General features: G+C 43.8%; 1 protein-coding gene across 2 annotated transcripts in view; it reads right to left on the reverse strand.

Annotated features, from left to right (window-relative positions):
* Positions 1-24,677, reverse strand: part of GPC1 (glypican 1) — a 215,953-nt gene that overhangs the window by 86,165 nt on the left and 105,111 nt on the right. For both annotated transcript variants that reach the window (XM_042041842.1, XM_042041841.1), the window contains exon 2: positions 20,706-20,864. In XM_042041842.1, coding sequence (XP_041897776.1) covers positions 20,706-20,814 — 109 coding nt within the window. In that variant the 5' untranslated portion in view covers positions 20,815-20,864. The remainder of the gene's footprint in view (positions 1-20,705; positions 20,865-24,677) is intronic.

Consider the following 24,677-nt stretch of genomic DNA (forward strand, 5'->3'; position numbering starts at 1 on the left):
CATCTGAAAAACATTCTTTGGAATGCTTAATGAGAAACCTATTTCACATCCTCTAAAACCATTTTCTTAAGACTTAGGGAGTTCTGTACTTAAAAAGAGGTTAGTGGACCAGCAACCAGAGTGTTTTTAATTTCCATTTCAAAGGATTCCAGCAGAGGCAGATATTTTCAAACATCATACTTGCGAAATACTGATGCTCTTAAACCTGTAAGACAAACTAATTGCATCACCCACCATAGAAAATGTCATTTGGAATGCCAGTGGAAGTGCAGAGGGACAGAGGGCATCCCTCCAAAGTACAGGTTGCATCCACAGATCTTCCTTCACTTACCCCATGAGGTTCTTTGATTCTCTGGGATCATGTTACACTTCTTAGAGCTGACTTTCAAAAAATGGACATTGCTGAAGTCTACAATAGTGAAGTTTTTTCATCTTTGCCTTTTGTGGTCTTACAAAAATCCACATCTTATGTGGATAGACTGGGCTCATTTGATAGATCTACCTGCTAAAATAACAGCTGATACTCAAAGATGATCTGAAGAATATTATCCAGCAAGATTCATTCCCCACTGCTGCCTCCTCTTGCCCAGAAACTGCCCAGGATTAGTGAACATCTCTTCTTCTCACCACTCTCTGCTCAGGCACATCCCCAATCCCACTTGCTCACCTCCTGGGTCCAGAGAAGGTTGCAATTCCTTTGGCAGCCCTAGCACCCAAGATGGACAAAGACCAGAATAAAACAGCAAGAAAAGCACTTCTACCTCTTCAGCAGCACATCTGTCACACAGGAACATCACAGCCTGTTTCTCAGTTGGCAGATGTCTAAACACACTCGCCCGAGTCAATACCCAGGTCAGAAGAACACCCTGCAGGGTCAGGGAACACGGCAAACGTGGACAAAGACCACAGATGGAGCACAAAAAAGAGTAAAGGATGAGGATACAACATCACACTAATTTCACAACAAAGAAGAGGTGGGGTTTGACAGCTAAACCAGGGAACTAATAAAGCCTGACATATTTAAGTTGAAGGTATGATGACGAAAAACCTAAAGACTCCCCATGCACCAAGAAAATGAGCTTGAAAAAGCAATGACCGCCTGCACTAGCAATTTATAATCTTTCAGCTGCTGAGATTGTGAACAGTGGCACTTTGTAATCTTATAGGAAAAGCAGTTCTAATGCCATCTGGTCATATATTTCTGGCCAAGATCATTTAGTGGAGCCTGTAATGAAAAAAGTTGCACATCCTTCTAAAAATCTGAATTATGCCAGCTGTGCCACAGTGTCACTTGTGCTTTCAAGGAGAAGGACAGCTGTCATTCCTTTTCTCTGAAGATAGGAAGCACACTGCCTTGCTTAAGAGAACTAATTTTTCTCGGATCACTCTAAATTACCCTACCTGTCACTAGAAAAAGAAAGGGTGAAGTCCCCATTAACATTTTTTGCTTGATTTTTGCTGACATATATACAGCACTTGGTTCCATACACACCTTGCTGAGCTACTGTGAAGAAGGTGATATTTGGACCTTGACTCTAATCTGAACTGAAGCCAGCTCTACAGCCTTGGCATAAAATCAGTTTGAGGGAGGGTGCAGTTAAGCTCACCATCTTCACCTCTCCTAACGAATGAGACATTTCATATTTGAGATATTACCTCGGCAACTTCCTGCCAGCTTTAAATTGCTCTGTCATCTCAGATTAGCACTCATCATTCATGCTAATGTAAACTAAACGGTACCTCTCCTGAAATATGTGAAAGAATAAATGGGATTACAATGAGGGCTGCAGAGCATAGAATTTCTAATCCATGAGCAACTAATTGCTGCAGGTCCTTCTCGGTACTTCCATCCAGCAGCCCATCAATTTGAACCCGTATATTTGCTATCATGTTATTTTAAGGTCAAATCTTGTTTGCCTCAAGCACACAACTATTCTCACCAGCTCCAAGGGCCTATTTGCAAAAGCAAAGATATGCAACCTCAAATGAGCAGGAAAAGAGATACCAGCACCAAGCTGCCTGTAGCAAACCCATCCACTCCCAGGACAGTGAGGCTAAGGGCACGCCTTCAAAACCACGTCCCGTCTAGACTCCTCCACCTGCTCACAAAGCAAAGCAGCAGCAGGGAGAATTATAGCCCAATACTCACTGTGACAGGAAGGAAATAGCATTGGGAAATGCTTATTTTAATGACAGAAAAATATTTGCCAGGCTTGGGCTTAGCAGCAGTAGAAATGTTATTACTTTCGAAGCTGGAAGAGGAAATATTTCAAGGGCTATTTTTTGACACCTTCACTGTGGCTTGATTTCTGCATCTATTAAGACAAAGTCTATAGAGCCTGTGCTGTGGGAGCTTTGCAAATCTTTGCATAAAACTCCATTTTATAAGGCAATAGTGTGATAGAACTTTATAGAATTTACATCAGTCTGAAGAGCCACAAAAAAGTAAATGTACATGAAAATACTGAAGTGCCTTTGCTTTGTTTCTAGAATTAATGCTAAATTCCATGTCTTCTTCATTTTATTATTTCTCAGAGTACATGGAAACAAGACAGAGAAGTGTCCCATGAAGCACCACTATGTAAACAGGCCTGGCTGTGTACAGCTGCCTTACCAATGTGTAAATTTGTCATCCTTTTAACCCAAAATAACTTTAAAATGTTAGGCACATAGAAAGCTGTATTTCCTAGCAATTTGCAGTTTCATCTTCCCAGCATGCTTATGTCAAGTGAAATCCATTTAGAAATATCATCACTGCAAGCACTTCAAAGCCTAGGAAACATCTTTTAATGGTCATTACTGCACCTACCTGGGGCCATCCTGAGCCTCCTTCAAATGTCCACTGATTTTGGTGGGAGTGCAGAGCACTGAGCAATGACACTGGAAAGTACATCAGCTCCGTTATGCTGCCCTGAAATTAGGCAGAGTAGAACCCATTTCTGTGCTGTAAAGTTCCAGTAACCCAGAAAATCCTGGGAAGTGCAGAAAGTGAATGGCTTTGACGGATGAACATTTGCAAATGTAGGGCCATCTAGCTCTGGAAATGGCCTCTCAGAGTTATGATGATGTACTTTGGCGTCCCCCTCATTATGTGCAGCAAGTTTTTAGTCTAATTTCTGGGTTCAGGGCTTTCTGAAAAGGAAGTCACTTACTTCATTTTGGAATAAAGAGGAATGAGGGTAAAGAAAGACGAAGTAAAGATTTGTCTACAAAAATGCTTCTTAACATGGATTTCTCCTGGGTATGGCTTAATTCTCAACTGCTCCTCTTTAATTGAGCCAAACTCTGTTTTTAACACATAATGTTATCTTTCCTGTGTCCTACTCCTTCCATGCACAATAAAATGCATTCAAGGTACTTACATGGCTGTTGTTACTCAAGGATCTGAGCACCTCCTTAGTTTATCTATCTTTGTAATGATGCCTTAGGTTTTAACTTCCGTATTTTTCAAACCCTGTACTGCCTAGTGTGTAACTCTGAAGTTTCTTGTAGCCTGTTAAATTCTGCTCTCTCATGCTAGGTAGACATAACAAAGCCTCTCCAGGCCTGCTCTCCAAGGACACTCAGACCGTCCTAGGCCAAAAAAGTATAAACCAAAAGCCTCTAAAGGGAGGGGCAAGCTTGGGAAAACTACATCATTAACTGAAGCTTTAATTGGAGAATTAACCCTGATATGCAAATGAACCAAGCTTATAAAAGTGTGAAGAACTCGTGACCTGTCGTCCATCTCAGGGTCCATCTTGGCAGTAGCCTCTGGCCCCCAGGGGGTACCTTTGAAGGCCTTTCAAACAAACACCTACTTTTATTCCCTTACTCCTTTCTAGTCTCTGTTTCTAGGAGGCCTCTTAAGGCATCAGTAATACCTGGGGGAGCTGGGAAAGTCCTATTACAGTCTCAGGCTCAGAACATCAGAGATATTTAGGGACCTGCCACTGAGATAATGGGATTAGCTGCCCCATGGCTTTTCTGGCTCAGAGCCTCCACTGTGTCCCTAAAATCACAAAGGACATCTTAAATGAAGCAGGGAACCACTCCTAAGAGTCTCACTACCTAGGCTGGGGGGCTCATTTCTGGACCAGCTTTCCTGTTTTGATTTAGTCTTATGTTGCCCAAGGATGAAGGTATTAGATAAGGTAAAAACCCTGTCTCTGTTCTCCTCTGTCTACGTGTAACTGAAAAGCTTTCAGTACTGTTGGCATACACAGGCTGCAAAGCACTTCAGGGTGTTCTGCTTTACTCCAGCTCAGTTTTCCCTCACAAAGCTCTACGTGAAACTGCCAAAGTAACTACCCAATCTCCTGTTTAGCTCAGCATTCCTGGATTCCTTCCTTACAGAGCAACAAACAGACTTTTATTGCCCTCTGCACCTGACTTTGTTCTGCTGAAGCACCAGTTTTCTGCATTTGCTCCTGCAAAGCAGAGCGTGCTGAGGTGAGGGCTGGGCGGGTGTGCAGTGTCCACACACCCCCCTCTTCACCAGCACGGACACTTACAAAGGAAATTTCCATCATCCCTGGGGGACTCCACCAGTTCCCTACCCAATTCTGAGCAACAGACATACAAAACACACCAGCCACTTACCCACACGGCACAACAGGAGCAGTGTAGTTCCTGTCCTCCACGCCTGGGAATTTGTCTAAACATAGTCTGCTTTCAAACATGGGTATCTATTTCCAGCATCAAACTCCCCAAAAGCAAACGGCAAACCAGTCTAATACAAGGTAATAGTATGCAATTTTCATAATGAAACAAGAACTCACTGTGTCAAAGCTAGGCTTTATATGGGCACCTTTGGGTGGTCCCACATGTAGCTCCCCAAATTTCTTGCCTTGGGAGTGTTACCATGAGCACTCTGGCCTCCTGATACAAAGGCACTATGACCTTTAGTGGCCAAATATTCATCAGGACAACACAAGTGGCTATTTTTTTCTAACTGAGACCACAGGAAGATATGATTTTTTCCTCCATGGTCACTCAGCAATCCACAGTAAGCCCAAAATAATTCCATCCTAATTGCCACAGACACACTCCTTTGAATAAAGAAGAGACGGTATTTTCCACTTGCTCAAAGCAATTACTTCTTAAGATATGCGTTAGTTCACTCTTTCCAGGATTTAAATTAAGCCAAGTATTAAATCATCCAAAGCTAACTACCTGAACGTTTTCAATGTCTTTCAGCATCTTAGAAACAGTCTTTGATGCTCGTTACTTTAAAGGCACAGAATTTTGTCTGAAAATTGACCACGTAAATTCCCTAAAGTGGAAGCTGAGAAAAAATATACTATCTATTTCCAGTCCCATTATTTTAGGTGGATTTTTGTATTAACATAAAGAACTCTAGAATGTAAAAAATAGGGGATTCTGTATAAGGCTAAGAAACACCACAACCATGTGCATTGAGGGGGGAAGTGATGAAGTATCCTTTATGGATAAAGATGAGAACTGCCTCCATAAAGGATTAGATTGTGTTTTGGGGCTTGCACTGTTCAATTTGCCTTAGATGTTAACATGTTAGCATGGCCATGACTGCAGTCCCTCAGAGTATGAACACAGGTCTTGTTCATCAGATCAGCAATTGCTCTAAATAAGAAATTACATATAGGTCCTTAGATACTGGTTTTGCTAATCTGACTGTGCTGAAAACTAATTCTATTCCTAATAGGAGTTCAAAGTACAACTGCTTCCTTGCCCAAATTGCCTGTTTGCAGCAATCTGAAATGGAAGTATTTTATCAGCTTAGGTTGACACAGTGAATTTCTATTATCGGAAGAAAAAGAACTCACAGTACCTGATTTCAGGTTCCAAATTGTTTCAATTCATTGTGACTCTCTGGAATTATGGAGAATATGTACTCTATTTTCAGTTTAACACCACTACAAAATACCCTAAATGTGCAACTCTACAGATAAATGTCTGGGCTTACATACAAAGAGGATAAAACTCCAGTGAAATAATTAGCAAGATTTACTGCAGTGCTATGACTGCAGAAGAGACCTGAGAAGATTTAACTGTGCTGTTGGTGCCTGCTTCCTTCCTGGGTTGCTTGGGAAACTTCTGGTACAGAACACAACAAATATCAAACAGTCCAATTCTGGAGGTGGAAGTGCTCAGTCAGGGTGCTGTGTCCTATCACTCAGGTATGACTGGGAAATATTTTATCCCTGCTGTGGTCTGTGGTTTGTGCAGGTATCACCTGATCTATCAGGTGCCTGCCTTTTAAAAATATATTGCACTACAGAGACCTGTAAGTTTTATGACAGTGCAGATTCCAATCTTTATAGTCCTTTTAAAGAAAATTAACCATAATACTTTTTTTTAATGGAAAAAGACTAAACCTAAACTGTTTCTGCTGACAGTGTTCACTTCTAGTTCCTTCAAATGTGTTTTTCATGTTGTAAGAAATATTCCTGTTCCCTCTTTGCCTTTATATCCCAATCTATCCCCTATATGCTCAAACATGACCGCTGCTGATCAGGCTGTCTTCTCTTGACTGCTGTCTGCCCAAATCCCCCTCCTCTGTGCTCAGGAATATGCCTGAATGGAGCGTATGCAAGTTACTGCTTACCCATTATTTATATATTCTCCTGGTGATAAGCTACCCACATCTTCGAAGTCAGGTCACCTTCCACAGAGATTCTTTCTGTTCTGCAAACATGGATCAGGCACAGCAGCAACATTCTCAGTCCTTACCCTCAGGAGGGACAGCCTGTTAAAACTCAGCCTCTCCAGCTTCTTCACACCTATGTCTCAAGGTGGTTTTTCACCATATCCACATGGTGTCCACTTCAGTGGCCATGGAAGTGCCCCTCCAGCAACTTCAACAGTCTCTGTGTCAGATCCTTGCCATGTGTATGTTTATTTAAACAGAAGGGAGGCTTTACACTCCGTAAGAAGGGCCATGGGACTAGGAGCATGTCTATCCATTTTGCAGTGAAGAGCAGAGATACCAGAGAAAAAGCTGCTGTGAGGACAGCCCAGTTTGTATCACTGGTCCTTTTTTGGTGGTGTCAATCTCTGCCTGTTGCAGAGAGAAGTCAGAGATCCCCCAAAAGGGATGGTCATGCCCTTCAATGCAGGCTGAAGTACGTGTCTCCTCCTCATCCCTGTGCCCCACCAGCTCCCATGTGGAATCCAGAGCAGCGGTGACCTGGATCAGTGCCCCCCAGCACCGCAGGCACTTAGAGGCTGTACACATACCCATTCCTTAGGAAGTCTTGCCACAAGGCTTACCTCTGCTCTAATAAAGACATCTATTCCCACAGCTGTACTTCTGCTACTGCTGTTCACTCAGCAGTTGGGTTTGATGAGCTGATTTCTCAGGGTGACTCATTCCACCATCACTTCACCAGGGCACTCTGCCTGAGGCAGCTGTTATCTGGGCGGTGAGGGCAGGCTTACAGCAAGCTTTTCCCACTTCATGCTGGCTACCTCCTCCCTTCCCTTTGAAGATGCCCGAAGCAGGTAACTAATGACAGTCTACTGTGGACACCTCCAGCAAAAGTCCCAAACAGCTGCCGCAGACACTGCCAGCTCCTCCAGGAGCATTACTGACTGCAGCATCGCTGACCAAAGGGCTCCCAGCTCTGAGCCTGCACCACCAGCACTCAGGATGAGCCAAGAGAATGATCCCATGGAGCTCAGGAGACTGTGATGTGCAGCCATGGCACTGCAGGGCTGAGGCCAACAGGCTCGCTCTGAGCTCAGTGACTACAGACTCAAATAACAGATAACTGGATCCTGCAAACTCATTTCCCTTAGCTCGACAGCCACTGGCTTCTTCCCCTGTTTCACACACAGCAGACAAGGGCTTGTTCTATTTTCTTTGGCCCCAAGAGATAAAATTTATATTTGTTACTGTGTATTTAATTTTCAGGCTTTCTTTCAGAATGATAGTCTGTCACAGCTATACTCCCCAGTGCAAACCTGAAAATCACTGGGCCATGTCCTAACCCAGTTACATCAACTTATTCAGTGTCAAAACTTGGCTCAGTTTTACAGAGAAGTCTCTTTGGTGAGTCAGCTTCCCAGTAAATCTTGAGGGATGTTAATCCACAGGCAGACCCTACTCTGGTGTAATACATATATGGTGTTTCCCTTGGCTAGAAATAAAACAACTGCTTCAGACACACTGTGTTTCAGTTGTATAAAATGTCTTGATTAGCGTTTCTTGTTTTGTTTTCAGAAATAAAAGGAAATAACAATAGACTCCAAATCTCGTTCTCATTCATAGCCAAAGCTGGTCTGCATAATTAAAGGTAATTGTTAACTTCTTAATAGCTTAGCTATTCTTCTTCCAGAGAAGAGAAAAATCCAGACAGAAGAACTACTGAATTGTGAATGTTCATTCAACATTTTCAATAGGCAGCTGAATCTTGTATTTAAGCCAAAACAGTAAGTAATGCAGGCAAGAAGCACAGAGAGCAATTGCTTACTGGTGACCAAAGGTAAGAAAGGTCAAACGTTTATCTCCTATGTTGCTCCTGTGCGTGCAGTGCCCAGAATCTTTTAATTGTATTTCATGGTCCTCTGAACTTGTACAAGGGCATAAAATATATTTATAGCTCACTTAAACTCTTAGTAATGAAACAGCCATCCTACACAGGACCTCTGCTAATCAACTAAAGACTTTCTATGCATTAACTTTAAAAATGTAAAAAAGTACTCGTTCCTTTTCCAGCTGAAACACTTGTCACAGTCTAAAGGCAACAACAAATAAAAGCTATTTTCTTCTTAGGTAACAGTTTGAGTCTGTATCAGTTCACCTGTGATGTTTGAAGTACAATTTCACTGGCAGTGCACATTCATTATAACTGTTATATGCACTGGAAGCTCTCAACCACACTGTGCCAAACACCAAAGAAACATATAATAAAGAGATCACCCCTCTCTAAAGCTTTTCCTGCCTAACTATGTCATTTTCTCTTTTAGACAACAACAAAAAAGTGGTAATCAAATAAGGAGGTCTCCACTTAACTAATCATACTTGATGCAAATTCCTGATGCAAATTCCAGACTGAAAAGCTCCCAGTGTAATTATACACCTCACAACAAACTTACCTGGCACATCTTACACCAACCTTCCATGCTGGGAATCTGCTTTGAGATGAATTTTAGGGAAGAAGATCAGCCAAACACATTGTGTGTGAGGCTGAGATTAAGCAAAGGAGTTGGTGCTTTACAACAGGATCAGCTGCCCTTGTTTTGCTTTTCCCCCAGAAGCTGCCGGGCCCTGGCACGCTGGAGTGAGCAGTGATGGCAGGGAGGGAGCCAGACTGGCACCTCCTGGTGCAAATGGGGCCTTAGGTTAGACTTTAAAGACTCCAGTCAAGGCTGTCTTGTAACTCCAAAGCCAAACACCCCCATACTTAGGGATCTGAGAAAATTCAAGCTGCTGGTGAAACCTTAATTCAACCCCCTGATGCACATGCTTTATGATACAATCTTTAATTAGCCTATGAGGAAATTAAGAATTATTTCTGAGTGTAGGATTTGGCTGCTGTACAGTAAATAACATACCACGCTACCCAACAAATGGTGATGATTCAGCAGACATCATATCTCATGTGTCCTGCAAGAGGCAAGGGGCCTGTGAGGAAAAAAATAGTGTAGGGTCACTTCAATGAAGACTAAGTATCAATAGTTTATTTGTGCCAGAGAGGGAGGCACAAATTAAAACTACAAAAAAAAAAAAAAATCTCAGTTCTAGTCTTTTGCCTTCTGTCTTTTTCAATATGGATTATGGAAACATAAAAATATTTAGTGTTTCTTATCTGTTTCACACATGATCAAACAGAAGCTGAACTGTGCACCAGTTCAGGGACCTGGTGGTGACAGGTCAGGCACCACCAGGAAGGCAAATGCACTACTGGGATGGGCTTCACCATGACCTGCAGTGAGCTTGACAGCGAGGAGATGAGAGGAAAGCTGGGCTGGCTTAGCTCAGCTGTGTCATCTTCAACCTGACTGAAAACTGCATGGCAGATGCAAAAGGCAGAGGATGCCAAATCCTGCAGAAACAAGAACAGTTATGTTCCTTTCAAAGAGCTCTTCAAGCTGGACAAAACTCAGCTTTGAAACAGCCATGGTTTTTCAGAGCTGTGGCAAATGCACACTGACATATAAAATACTGGCTGTATTTGTCATGGGCACAGCCAACTGCACAGCCTTCCTGTTCACCTGCAGGTGTGAAGGAGGAGGATCAGTCCGTGCTCCAGCCAGAGCAGTCAGCACTAGAGGAGGAGGAACCCTACCTCTCTCATTATTACCTGTGAGCCAGAAATGGAGAGCAGACACAGACAAGTCCTTCTTTACAGTGAATCAAGATAAACAGGATGCTCCACTTTGCCCTCAGATGTCACAAAAAAAGCACAAAGCCAGAAAATTGAGGCTATACATTATTCTTGGCTATTTCCACCTAAGCCCTTGCCTTTCTTAATGACCTGGAGGGCAGGAGCAGAGCTGCAGGTGTAGATGGGTGCATCAGAAGAGAGCCGAAATCCTGCTCTCAGAAAAGTCAATTCCAGCCATTTTCTCCACAAGAAGCTTACTACATGCTGCCACACAATACTTTTATTGGTGTTCATTACTCCTTGAGGACTAATTTATTCATTTTAGCAGCATTAAAACAAGGCTGCATTCTACAAGGGAATTGCTCTACTGCTGGGGCTGTAGGAAGCCGCTCAATTATCTCCAGAGCACTAAAAGCTGAATCCAGACTCAATACTCATCTTAAATTGTAACAAACATCATTTCCCCCAGCCTTGATTAACCCACAGGCTGATCTCCAGCTCACAGCTGTCTCAGGTTTTGGGAGGGAGTTTGGGAGTGCTGGGGTTTGTTTATTTTATCATTGCCACACAGCTTGGGAACCTGCAGAGCAGAGACAGTCACCACTGGGTACATTTCTTGCTAAACAGTACTGGAAATGAAAAGCAAAAGACTGAATCCCCTCTGTACTCACAGTAAGGTCACTCCTCTTTTTTGTATCTGATGTCTCCTTCGTTTGGCGCTTCCTTTCTGTTTAAGAACAGCTGGAGACCCACAATTCAGCATTCACATTTAACTAGGTATTTGTGGCATTCCAAAGTCAAATTAACAAGCTTGTTACCTCTCGACATGTAAATACTACTATAATATTCATTCCCAACAACACCTATAAAAGAACACAGCAGCTCCTGAAATTTGGGCTTGCCACCTCTCCATTGAAATACACACACCTATCTACATACACACACACATATATATATATTCCTTTATAGATTTGACCCTCTTCCTTTATCAGCATCTCCAAGTCACTGAGTTTAAATGAATTCACAGTCTTAACTGTACTGCTTTGAAAAATATGTGGCAGGTATAGTGAACAATGTGGAAATGTACAGCTTGGAGATGTAGCTATGACAAATGGAAACAAGAGTTCCAGCAGTACATGTAAAAACAAAGCTGGGTAATCAATAACAAGGTGTTTCAGAAAGAAAAAATGAATCTTTTTTTTTTTTCTCTAATAATGACCAGCCTCACTGTTTCTCTACTGGGGCTGTGGCACGGGCTGCCCTCACGCTGGCCTTGGGGTGGAGAGCGTGCTGATGTTACCCCCTTGGTCAGCAGGAATCACTGCTGAGCAATGTTGAACAACTTCCTGCAAAGGGTAGATCCTGCTGGGAAAGCAGCGGATTAGAAGGAGTATTACTAATGACAAATCTTTAAAACCCCTCAATCTTTCTTCCACATAATCTCCTAAAGATCCCAACCCAGCTGAAGTAATATCCATTGTGTATCCTGCCTGGTTCACCACCTCAGAGCACCTGATGCTGCACTCACGTTTTGTAATATCAGGCCTGATGCAAGCTGGGTTTCCTGATTTCTGTTTTTCTTTACAGTGAAACAAACTCAGATTTGTCTTGGCCAAATCTACAGGTTTAATAAGAATGACTCAACACTACCTGCTTTCTTCTGAAGTAGCTATGGACTGCTGGGTAAAATGTGAGTTTTCTTTCCTTCTATCATGGTTAATTTCAGAAAATACAAGAAATAGAATCAAGATACCTCAACATTGCCTGGACAGGAAGTGAAGCACTGGAAAAAGCTCTGCACATATGACACCATTTTAACTGTACTTTTAAATGCAGGAAGCTGTGTTGGTCTGAAGGGAGAAAATAAAAGGAGAATAGGAAGGGGTGGGGGGGGGGAGAAGTAAAACATACTTAAGCAGCTACAGAAAATACAAAGGTGGAATGTTCATCAGCAAAGGTATTCAGCCTCCTTCTATCACAAGAAGGGATTATCTCTGAGTCTCCCTGTAGACAATTAATTCTCAGCCTGTTTTTCATAGGCAGAGATCACCTTCAAGCTCTTATTGGCACTACTGCTACTCATATTACACTCAAAAAACAGATCAACTCCTTTAATCACAACAGGTTACCCGACACCAAAAAACTCTCACACACTTGCTCCCATTTACACAGGTTGTTTGCAAACCTCCCTCATGATTTTGATTATTACTTCCACTTCAGAAGGAGCCTTGCACAGAAAAACCAATGACCAAAGAGCATTTAGAGCCAGTGCCTATTCCCTCTTAGGCTGGGTTGCTGAGAACAGATGTCTGCATAGATCTTGGTATATAAATCCCTGTAAGACAGGGCATGACATGATGTCTTTTGCTGTCTTACCAGAAAAGGATCACTGTTTCATCAACTAGAGGGACTTTTGGTACTCCCGCACCTCACTCAACACCCAGGGACTTGAGCTCTGTTCCCATCTCTAGCACAAACCTATCATATGACCTTCCAGTCATCCCTTCCCTCCATAATCCACTTCTCCAAACCAGATATTTGTTTGTTTGTTTATTTTTGTTTTCAAACAAAGTCCTTGGACCATAGGTTGAGGCTCAGACAGGCAGGATGCCCTGCAGTGCATTACTGCGCTTCTTGGCTCCATGGATGTGCTACTTCAATGGCAATAATTAATAAAGCAGAATCAACAGTTTGCTGCAAGCATTTCTGGTGAGAAAGAACAAAGTACTTTTATCATCTCAAATGAGAACAGATACCTTGAAATACTCAAAATAACCCAAGCTCCTATGTCAGGACATGCCACATAGCTCAGTAGCATATTTTCCAGCTCATTGTGTTTGCCGATCTGTAAGCAGGGACAGCACCTTGCTGCTGGAGCCCTCCATGCTCCTGAATACCCACAGCACCTGGCTTGCAACAGAGACTGGATTCTTGACAAACATTGAGTTGGAGCAAAAATATCCCCTCAAGAGCTGATTCAGAGCACCTATGCTTCTTTGCAGTAAGAGCAGCCCAGGAGATCCTATTATTTTCCTCTTAGGAGAAACACTGGGCATCAGAAAGATGAAGGGTGACAACTGCTTCATGTAGAAGGCAGTAAACCAGCTAGAAAATGCTGAGCATAAAGTGGTTAAAGACACAGGCTCTTCTGCAGAAAAACCTCAGCTGTTCATCTCCCATCCCTTGCCCTGACTTCCATCCAGCCACCTGGGAGTAAGGCTCTGCAGCCACTGAAGGCAACACCCAGCACCTGTGATGAAAGTTAGGCTGCTTGGCTGCTTACTCTGTGATATCAGAGGCTTTCAAAGAGATTCATGCACTGTGTCCTGACTGTTAAAATTAACTCTGCCAACACTTTCTTCTGAAATTACTATCTGGGCATCACTAATTTCTTGCAAAATATGCCTGTGTTATCCCGTATCTCGGAAGAGCAGGTGCTTTCTTTTATGTCCCCAAGCAGATGCACATTTCACTGTTCTCTGAGCACTCAGAGGCAGCTTCTTTTGAGTGTGTGACAAAACATGGTGACAGCTGCTGAAACTGAGATGCCTGATGTACCTTTTCCACCTAACCTGTCTTCTGCAGGGATGAAGCAGCTCATCTCTTGGGGTGTGCAGGCCCTTGCAGGAGGGACCCCAGTGCAATGCTCTCATCCCAGCAACTCCAGCATTTTGCTCTCTTTTCTTGCAATAAAAGAGAGTATCGTGCCTATGCCATCTGTTAAGCAAAGTGCTGCACGTACATTGCAATATACCCTGCAGCACATAACAGAGCCTTGCAGATTAAATGTGAAGAGAAGTGGCTGTAAGGGGAGAGAAAACTCCAGGTGCTGGAGCTGTTACAGGTGAGCCTAAGCATTTGCTTCCCCGAGGCAGCTACCTGTCAGCATTAATCTTGTCAGCCCAGGAATGCGCCTCGGTAGACACCGCACCCCATTCCAGGAACCCATAAATACATAATGAGATGCTCAGCACCACACATGAAAGCACCTCCTTTCTTTGGACCATGAATGTGGGGGAGTGACAGCCCAACTAGCATCAATCCTGTCTTGTGCTGGGCTTTTTTTAAGGAGGTTCCTTGGGGGGAATAAGATACGAAGCGAGCATGGGTGTTTGCTGCCTTCCTCCTATGGATGCCTCCAAGGGAACCCCCTTATTTGTTTCTCTGTCCTGGATCCTGATCCTGGATCTGCTTTTTTATTTCAGCTTAAAGGAGGTGCTCTCTCTGTCTGTATTGTCTCCAAACCAACCCTAAGGGAAGGAAGTCCATGGGAGCCAAAGGAATCATCTTTTATGGCCTCTAATTCCTTTTGATAAAGCGTCCCAGAGGTAAAGCTATGGGACAAATGGGCTTCTTCTGAATGATGCTGCCCAAGCACTGTGCAGAAAGAGGCACAAAACAGTGGTGTTTTGAGTAGTCCAATTTTACCAAAAAGGTTGCCCCTGGCCTGTCAGAAAAATGCAGTGCAGGTGATGAACACTCAGCAGAAGAGATTCACTCCCAGATTTCTTTTCCTCCTATTCCTTTGTCACATCACTAGAAAAAATGATCAGACATCTTCCTGCCCTTAAGTCTCCCCTCTAACTCAGTCCCCCTGAGTCTACTAGCTTTTTGTTCAGGAGCTGAAATGTTCTGGGCCCATTCATTCTTTTCCATTTGGAAAAAATGCCCATGCCCAGGTCCTGTTCCATAGTAGATGTTCAGCTGGGAGACAGCAGGCAGCCAATGCAAGATTGATGTTAGGAAAGACAAACCTCAGGTGAGCTATGGAAGCCATCCCATGTTCCCAGCACATATCCAGAGGGACAGCTGAGCCTACTGTCCCATGGGGTGCTGGGAGTCCTGCTGCCTTCCATCTGCCCGAAGATGCCCCAGAGGTCAGTGCTCTCCCACAGTGCTGAACCGATGGCCAAGGCCACCAGCTGAGCCACACACCACAATTTCAGGGCAGAGCCCTGGCCTGGGGAGTCACCACAAGAAAGAGTGCTCCTGGGCAATTAGGGGTTTCTGGATCAAAAGCAATACATTTGAAGTCCTAACTCAAATTCCTGGCCCTAGGGAGCAGCCAGTGCTGATGCCAGGGGCAGCGGGAGGCAGCCACCTCACAGAGTGCAGCCTGCGACTGCTGGAGCAACACTGCTCACTCCACAAGTGCTCCCTTCCACCACCTCTGAAACAAAGGAATTTATTTCTAAACGCAGCAGCATTTCCACATTTTAAGGCATAACCAGTCCCTTCTCCCCTGTTTCTACATAAGCAGCATCTTTTAGACAGCACCTCACCAAACCCAAACCATGCGATACCTCCAAGAAACACCCACAGCCGAGAGCAGTGGTGGCAGGACACTGGAAGTGTGGAGCAGTGCTTTTGGGACAACACATCTGGGGACACAGGGAGTGCAGCCCTTGTGACACAGATAACCCTTGCTTGGTTCTTGCGTCAATCATTTTCTGTGTGGAGAAGTCCTGCATCTCTCAGAATACATCTTTTGGTGCATGGGCCACCAAATTCAGACACTTTACAATTTCAGGTCATCAGGGCTTGGTTCATGTTCTCATCAACTGAGAAAATGCCTGCAAAATTCAGATTCAGGTCTGGATTTTGTAGTCCATGTTTAAAGACATCAGGGTAGAACAGAGCTTTGCCTGCTGGGCTTACTCCACAACCTCCTGATCAGCTTCTTTAAGCATTCACAGTATATATGAATGTAAATAAAAATATTTATATATGCCTCTCTCCAACAGTGCTTTTAGGGGCTGCAACTCTAGGTACTGAGGGTTATGTAACTCAGTTCCTCTGACACAGACACATTTGGTTGAACTTTAAACAAGGGACCTTTAGAAATCTGTAAAATTTTAACCATCAGTGTGTAACAGCTTCTAGGACGTTTCCCAAGGAAACCTGAGCACCTTGTAACATTTAAAACAATGATTCATCTTCATAAGAAATATGTAACTGTCTGAAACTAACTCAAATTATGTTAATTATCTGCATGGTCTGTGTTTCTGTATATGCAGTTTCCAGCTACCAACACTGGACATTATGAAAGCTTTTACATGACATCAGCTTTCCAATGACCCGACAGTTATAAAACACAAAATTTTTAATCTGCATTTGATTGTCACAGCTTAAAAATCACAGAATTTATGAGAGCTACAAATCGTTTTTAGACTGTGCAGTGTAGACTTAAAGCCAAGGTTTTTTGTTTTGGCTTGTTGATATTTCCTGAAAACATGAAACAATTCTGAAAAGGACAGATTTCCTGGCTCACAGCTAAAGGTCAGCAGTCACACAGGGACTGCTTGCTAAGTGTACCAAAAGGAAAGATTGGTGCAACATTGCAGTATTATTAAAAAGTGATTTAAGTGGGGGAAAAGGGAGAAAACAGAGAGACAGACAAAGATTAGACTCTCAACAACTGCGCTTTCACCAAGATTAGAAAACCAGCCTTGTTCCTTGCTGCTTGCAGCCCCTCACTGTCACTCCAAGCACCACTTCTCTTGCTCCCTCTTTCCACTGCCCTGCAGCTATCCCCAGCTGCATGGCCTTGGAATGGGACTGCTCTGACCAGGCACCACAGATCACTTCTAGAGCCTTTCCTGCACAGTCCAGAAGTTTTTCCAGGCTCATTGCTGCAACAGATTATGGAAGTACAAGTCTCACTTGTACTGGGAGGGACAGGAGTTCAGAAGTCCCATAACTGAGCAACACTGACATGCAGTTGTGTGATGTGCAAAAAAGAGCTCATGTTCTGCAGGAATCTCCCCCAGACCTGACCAATGTTTGTAACTCGCTCTCAGCGCAACTGAAGAGCCAAAGTCCTGTTCTGCAGCTGTCACAGGGGGCACAGCCAGCTCCCATCTGTATCCTGAACCACTGCGTGGACAAAGCTCCTTGTCAATGCATTTAATTTTGTAGTAACAGATACCAAAACTTTCCCATTCACTGACAAGATACCAGTTTGAAAAGAGACATATTCTGCAAGCAATGTTGGAAGCACCTTTGAAACAGTATTTAGTACCAGTCTCAACAGAGACTGTACCCCAGCTCCCTTTAAGACCCCCAGCTTGTTTTTATTATTAATATTTTTCTTTCTAAGTATAGGGTATCAATTTTCCAGGCAAATAAATGCCAACCAAAACCAACCTAGCAGCCTCTAGTAGGTCTCTGCTACAGGCTGTGCTCCCAGGTAACTACATTTCCCTTTCTGTCTGACCAAGAGCCCTGGGACATCAGAATCTACAAAGAATTTGTGCCTATAATCCTGCTCATGTAATACCTCTACTCTGACCACAACATCCTTCCTAGCACTGAGTTATCAAAAGCATATGCTCCCATCACTCATGGTCTGTGCTTCTGGCTCTTTTTCTTTTTTTAAATTAAAACCAATTGGTCATAGAGCAAAATGCTACCTTTTCAGTTAAAAGGTTAACAGCAAGCCTGTGACCACATGTATTGCTTGAAACCAACGTCCTCAAATTCTGCTAACTACAGTAACATAAAGCAAAACAACAAATGTGCTAGTAAGCAGCTAAGCAATACCATAGGCTGTTTAAATTTAGCCCTGGCAGATCCTGGAGGAAGGGCATCTCAGAAGCCATGTGTCCTCTGCTACGCAGAGAGAGCACTCAGCCCGTAGGATCCTATTCCACATACCTCACTTTTGAATATAGGGCTGTACCTACTGCCTGTCATCTGTATCTCACACATGTATTTTCTCTGGAAGTACTTTGTATGAGATAAAGGACATTCTGATCTTGGCCACAAACTGTTCACCCCAAAAGCAGCCAGGGAGACTGAAACAACAGACTCTGCAATTCCTTGCAACAGGACGAAGTTGCAGCTCAGAGCAGAGGCATACTGACAATTTAGGGCTTTACAGACCACAGCCTGCAAGGATGAATTATTCTCCAAAGAAAAATGTTGACCACAAGCATGGAGAACACTACTTCAGAGGCAGATTGCTGTAGCCTTGCTATTTTCTTTCTGGAGCTTGGGGAATTTACAAGTAGAGACTGTTGCCATGATCAGCAGTGAGATTACAGGCACAAGATTTGCTGTGATGAATCCAAAAGTAAGACAGCTCCAGGCCTAAAGTTCAATGTGCCATACCTGCTAGCAGGGAATATATGAATAATCTGATCTCCAGGCTACAAATACTTTGAGAAAGGGTTGGCTATCCCCATCCAGTGGAACCTTCCCCTCCTAAGGCCAAATGAAATCACTAATGTGAAGACGAGCTGTGCCTCGATACCTCTGCAACCCCAAAAGCTGCACTCCAAGCTGCTGCTAAGGAAATCCAGCAAACCCAGGCATCCGGGGCCAGCAAGACTACAACTCATCAATTTGACATAAAAAAGCTACTTTACTGAACAGCTCTAAGCAGCACTACCTGCAGAAAGTCTTGTTAACTGTGAGACTAGTAACATTTACTGGAAGCTAGGGCAGTTTGTGTGGCATTGTTTCAGGAGCTGAGGTGATCCCATTGCCCCATCACCAGAACTCCCTCTATTTTAAACCATTTATGCAGTAGCTAAAGAAAGAAGTAATAGTACTACTAAAAGGTAAAGTCATGCTTGAAACTGAGACACAACACGATAATTTTTTTTAATCATGTCTTGCATAAATTATAAACTCTATATTGATTGCAAGGGTAGTTAAGCAAACTAAAAGGGTATAATGGGAGCAGGAGACATCTTCCTGGCCTGTGGGCTCAAATGAGGTTGCTCCCACTGCAAAACACCAATGATCTGTACATTATGGTCTGTTAAAGTGATACCTGGCTTATTGAACACTTATTATTGATACTTAAAGAAACTTTAGTGTGCACCACAGAAATGAAGCTCTATCTTTGTAAAATACTGGGGAATAAAACCAAAATAAAATAAAATAGTGGGGAATAAAAACAAATGGCTCTAACTGACATCTCAACACAAGCATCTCCCTTTCATATGTTTGGTTTTGCTTACTATCACTCTTATTGCTGTTATTATTATTAATCCACCAAAACATCACACTCAGGCGAAACCAGTTCTTCACTAGGCAATTTCTGCTTGTTATTGTAACCCTCAAAGCTTCCATCAAATTTTGCACTCTCTTACATGACAGATGCAGAACTCTGCTCTTTTGAGTGTCTGTGGCAAGAATAAAGAGCAGATATACCAGCCAGTGCGGTGACAGGGAGCGGAGAGCAAGGGTGCCAAGCACTAACCCCTGCAAAGGGCTGGATTTGAGAGGTCAGGGAGTGTGCTCAGCACCAGCTACATCAGGTCCCATTCAGACATCAGTCTGAGCAACCACCATTGTCAGGCTCTTCTGAAAATCCTGATTGTCACCTTTTAAGGCAGGTGAAAATCAATTAATTTTGAGCTTATAAAGGGAATGCCTTTGCTGTAGCCAACCTTGGCCACACAGTCACAATGCCTTTTGCAGAGATACGCTGCCTTTTCTTCCTATTTAGTGTAAAAGCACTTCATCTTGGTTATCAGCTCCCTGAAGGTCAGGCTTATTTCTTTAGATCTATTATTTACTACTTGAATTTCCAGTTCCACCTTTCTGGCTATTACAGCTTCTTTCCCTGACTCCTTTTCACAGTAACTCCATATGATGACTGTTGATAAAGTTAGGAGGGCCATGATTCTAAATGTCTGACCTTCTTCAAAATCTGATAATGAATACAGTTTCTGAATCACAGGTCATCTCAATTTTGCCAGTAAACCATTCATTTCCAGTGACCTTCAGACCTCGAGGCTTATTGTGCACTGCAAAATGGATTTTTCAGGGAACAATAAAAGTAAGAGAGCCATCCTTAGCCTTTGCTTAGCATGTTAGGAGGGATACTGCACTTTGGAGAGAATGTTTGTCCACAACATCTTATGCACCACAGTCCCTAAGACCTTCCCTGCTCTGTAACATTTCCTGGTATTTGTATGAAGCTGACAGCTATAAGCATCCAATACGAACTAACCTCTTTTTCACTTGCAATCTACATGGAAAGGGCAAGAAAAATCCATGTCTCCTTAAACTCTCCCCACCTACTGAGCCAGTACCTTTACCATATTGTTTAACTTACAGTTCAAGGCACAGTGCCAGGTTTTACATCACTGCCTCAAATGTTACTCTGCTGCGGTAGGACCTGATTACACCACACCAGTCAAAGCTGTGTCGGTGCCAAGGCACACCAGCGTCTGCCAGCCTCCTCCAGTGGCTGCTCTGAAACAGTGCTCTCAAAATGCCTTGGTCTTACAGAAACACTGCCAGAGGTACAATTCCTACTGAAGGTCAGCGCTTCACGCAAACTGTTGAGTGAGATGCAGAGAAAAGCGTGTAAAACACGAACTCCTGGCTCCAACAGTGCTTGGAAAATGGAGCAGTGACTGGATCCTGAGCAGAGGGACTCAGGCAGGTTTTACTTACTGTCAAAGCTTCTGTGCTGAGCTGTTAGGGTCGCCTGTACAGAGCGACCAGACTCTTTCATCATGGCTTCAAATTCACTTTGGCTTTTGTTTGCAAAGTTCTCCTCCATCTCGCTGGTGCAGCAGGTGTAGCCTTGTGGGCAGATTCGCAGGTGCTCCCCTAAAATAAGAGAAAATGCAGTTTAATGGCCAGGTCTGGGAAAGGGAGGATTTCACCCCAGACAATCTCAGCTTAAAAATATCCCAGCTCCCTGGTAACCTAGATCTGCATTAGGTCTTTCTGTCGAATTTACCACCTAATTTGAGTTCTCCTGCTTTAATACAGTAGTTGGTGTCAATGCAGGCACAAATTTTCTCTGTGTGACTGTGAGGGAAGAAAATGCAAAGGAGAAAAAATTCATATATGGAGCAAGGAGAAGGGAAATACAAGTGTCTCCTGCTTCAAATCTGTCCTAGAACCCATCTCTGCCTAGAATCCCAGAAGACACGGAAGTCTGATTAAATGACAGCTGTACTCATTAGACTTAATATGTATATTAGCACAGCTGTTTGAAACTGCTCTGTCAAGAAAAAAAGAAACAACTCCAAAGTGCTCCCCGCCCTACCAAATCTATCCTGAGAAGGCATTTCCTTAACCAGAGAGGCGAGGCCACTGAGAAGTTTTCAAGAGACAGAGATGTGCTGAATGTCAGCGGAATTTGGGTGACTGATTCCCTTCCACACATACTGAAATTTTCAGTGAAAAACTTATCTCCCAGAAAGAGACAAGACCACCCCAAAAAAGGTTGCTATGACAATCACTGATTGAATATACCCTTTCCTATAAGAAAGAACAGGAAAGATGAGAGGACTCAGCAGTCACATTGAAAAATTCTCCAGTATGGAGCTTCTCCTGCCCTCTGCAATATCTTTACTGTGAAGAAGCAAGTGCTCACATAGGCAGAGTCAGCAAAAAATATTATTATATATTATTTTAAAAATTATTGCTCAAGTTCTTGTGAGTCCTTACAAAGACACATTCACCTGCAAACACATCCCTTCTCCTTACTCAAGCAATAAGAATTCATTTGAATGAAATCAAACATTTATTAAAAAAAAAAAATACCCCTCTTGTTCCAAGCCTGTTCTGACATAAACCAATTACCAAGCAGTTACCATGTTTAAGGTAATTTGATTGGGAATGCCAATGATTTTGCTGGCACTTTTACAGGACTGCTGCCTTAATGTCATAGCTGAGCCTAAACATCTTTAAAATTGTGTTTTATCTTGTGTGTCTCAACAGCTTCAAATCCTGAACCTACACAGTCTCCAGAGCTTCCCATTAAAGTCCTTAGCTATTTTCAGTGTAAAGCTCTTAGCAAATGCATGGTAAAGGGTCTCTGAAACTGGGCATGTGTCCTACCCTTGTGAAAGGTATCTCATTAGCAGCCTAAGAGCAACTTCTGTAGTTGATGTATTTTAGGCAGAAGGCATTCAGGTTGAGTTTGCATTTTGCTTCTCCTTGGATTCCTGCTCACAGATGACCCTTGAGCAACCTGTGCAGGGTGTGGGGTGAGCCTGCCCTTGGAAAACAGGTTACCATGGGCATCTGTACTGCCAGTCCTCCTGCCTATGTGATGGGAATTGCTGCTCACCAGCTTTTGTAGGAGAGTAACTCCCATCATCAGCTCTGTGTTGCGCTCCCAGCTGAGAGGAGTGTCAGGGTGGTGTGTCCTGGGGCATGCCTGTCTCCCATGAGACCCACGCCCTGTCCCCACGAGTGCCCAGGCACCACTGCCAAAGCAGCAAGAAAAGCAGCAACTTACTTCAATATAAAAACTTAGAGTCAAATATAAATATCATGTGGCTCAATGCCTGCCATACCAAATGCAGTCTCAGTTCCAGGGCTTGCCTGAGCCTCTCCTTCCCTCATGAACTAGATGTTCCAAGTCATTCCCTGGGCTCCTTTCTGGAGAGCTGCATTTATCTGTACAGCGTCAGGGCTGCTGACATGTGACAGACAGGCAGGAAAAGGGAGCTGTAATTTTTTGACAAGACATGGCTTTGATTCCTGTCACGGCAAATTAAAACCTTTTTTCTTGTCCAGCCTTTTCCATCCAATTTCTGCTGCCACAGGATTTCTGGCAAGGATGGAAGCTTTGTGGACAGCAGTCTTACTGTGGGATGCATCCTTCCACGAGGCCCCTGATGCCCTCAGGACAAAGCTTGGCCTTTACAGGGTCTGGCCTGTCTGAAAAGCCAGTCAACAAAGAAATGGATCCCAAGGGATCCCAGCTGTTTCCAAAAGTGCCTTTACCACCTCAGTTGATGGTGAATTTTGCTGGTGAGGTCCTGGTCCTGCTCAGAGGCCTTGCACTCAACAACATAAGCACTCCCGCCATTCCTCTGGGTGCCATTTCCCACCAGGGCTGGCAGGCTCAGGTGAAGCCTCCAACAGCCCTTTACAAATACCCTGTTTTGGGAAACTGAGTCAAATCAGTGGGAACCCTGAGGATCTCTGATCTCCTGGCCTGCTGCCAGCAGGATTCAGGCAAGAAACCTGCCTGAAACTAGGAGAGCAAACATGGACATCCCTGCAAGGAGACACCAATGTGTTCACCAAAGCTGCCCGTCATGCAGGTCCCCTGCACAGGCTTCAGAAATGAAGGGGGAAAGTGTGGGGATTGCCCCCAGGAGGAGAGATGGGGAGGAAGAACCCTGTGCCTGAGTTCCCTGATGGACACCAAGGGGCAGCAGTGGTGCGAGGTGTGGTAAATAAAATGTGACATGTCCAGACAAACCCTCCTCGCTCCCAGCCCGGGCGAGGCACAGCGTGTTTGGGCAGGATGGCTCCAACCCAGCTGTGATAGCACAGCCTCCACACAACTGGAAAAAACAGGCAGAAAGCAGGGGGAAAGTCACACCTACAGCTAAAATTGCTTAATTTTACACAACTTTGTGAATTGAATATAGAATTTTTTCCATTCTTGAACTCAGAGCAGTTTCAATCCCTTTTGAAGTAGCATTTATCTTAGCTTTCTGCAGGTGTTCGTAAGGTACTCAGCAGGTGTTTGTGTGGTGCTCAGCACCACCACACTATCTCAGTGGGAAGCAAAGTTTTTATCATTTATCTCTGTAACTCAAACTCAGCACACACAGAACAGTCTTACAGCACTGTGAAAATGCTTTGCTTTCTTTGCTTTTTAACCTGACCCACCCTGGAAACATTCACTATTATTATTTAACCTTCTTCTATTGATTCCAAAATAAATGTGCTCCAGACCATATTTTGGTTCTCCTTATATTTCAAAGTCCCTTTGTTTGCCAACTTGCCTTTGTCCCATTGCTGAAGCTTGCACTATAAATATCTCTGGGTTCACCTGGCAGGAGAAAACTGCAGATACCTGTGGAGAGCCAGAGGCGTTTTACGAGAAGTAAATCTCCACAACAGAGCGTGTGTTCTCTCCCCGCTGCTGTGCCGCACAAGTTCTCCCTGTATACAGCTGACCTGCTGATCACCACTTGCTGGACAGCACATGCTCCCAGCCCCTGGAAGAGCTTTGCAGAAAGCAGACAGGCATGGCAGAAGCCAAACTGGCAGCAAAGGGAGGGCTGCTCAAATCTTGAAGATGACAGACACACTTCCAGCCAGCAAGGCCAGCTCTGGGTCATACCCAAAGAAAATTGCACTACCCCAAGTCTGTAGTTGAAACCCAGCCATCTCTCCTCAGCCCTAGACTTGCAACCCCACAGCTGAGCAGGTCTGGCAGTGCAGCACAGAGGTGCCCAGGCTGCACTCAATGGCTCAGCTAACACCAGCTCTGTGCTGCCCTAAGAACCCTGGATTTAAGACACTTTTGTAAGTAAGAGAAGATGCACTTTTTGATGCTCTGAAAACAATCAGCTTGGCCAAGTCTTCCACAGTCACAATGTGAGGTTCAATCTGGGTCTCTCTGGAAGAGCCAGCTCTCCTGCAAAAGCTGCTGAAACTGGG

The sequence above is a fragment of the Corvus kubaryi genome, unplaced genomic scaffold, assembly GCF_017639235.1.
Source record: "Corvus kubaryi isolate FWS band 111438036 unplaced genomic scaffold, C.kubaryi_AGA036_p1.0 37397, whole genome shotgun sequence".
NCBI lineage: Eukaryota > Metazoa > Chordata > Aves > Passeriformes > Corvidae > Corvus > Corvus kubaryi.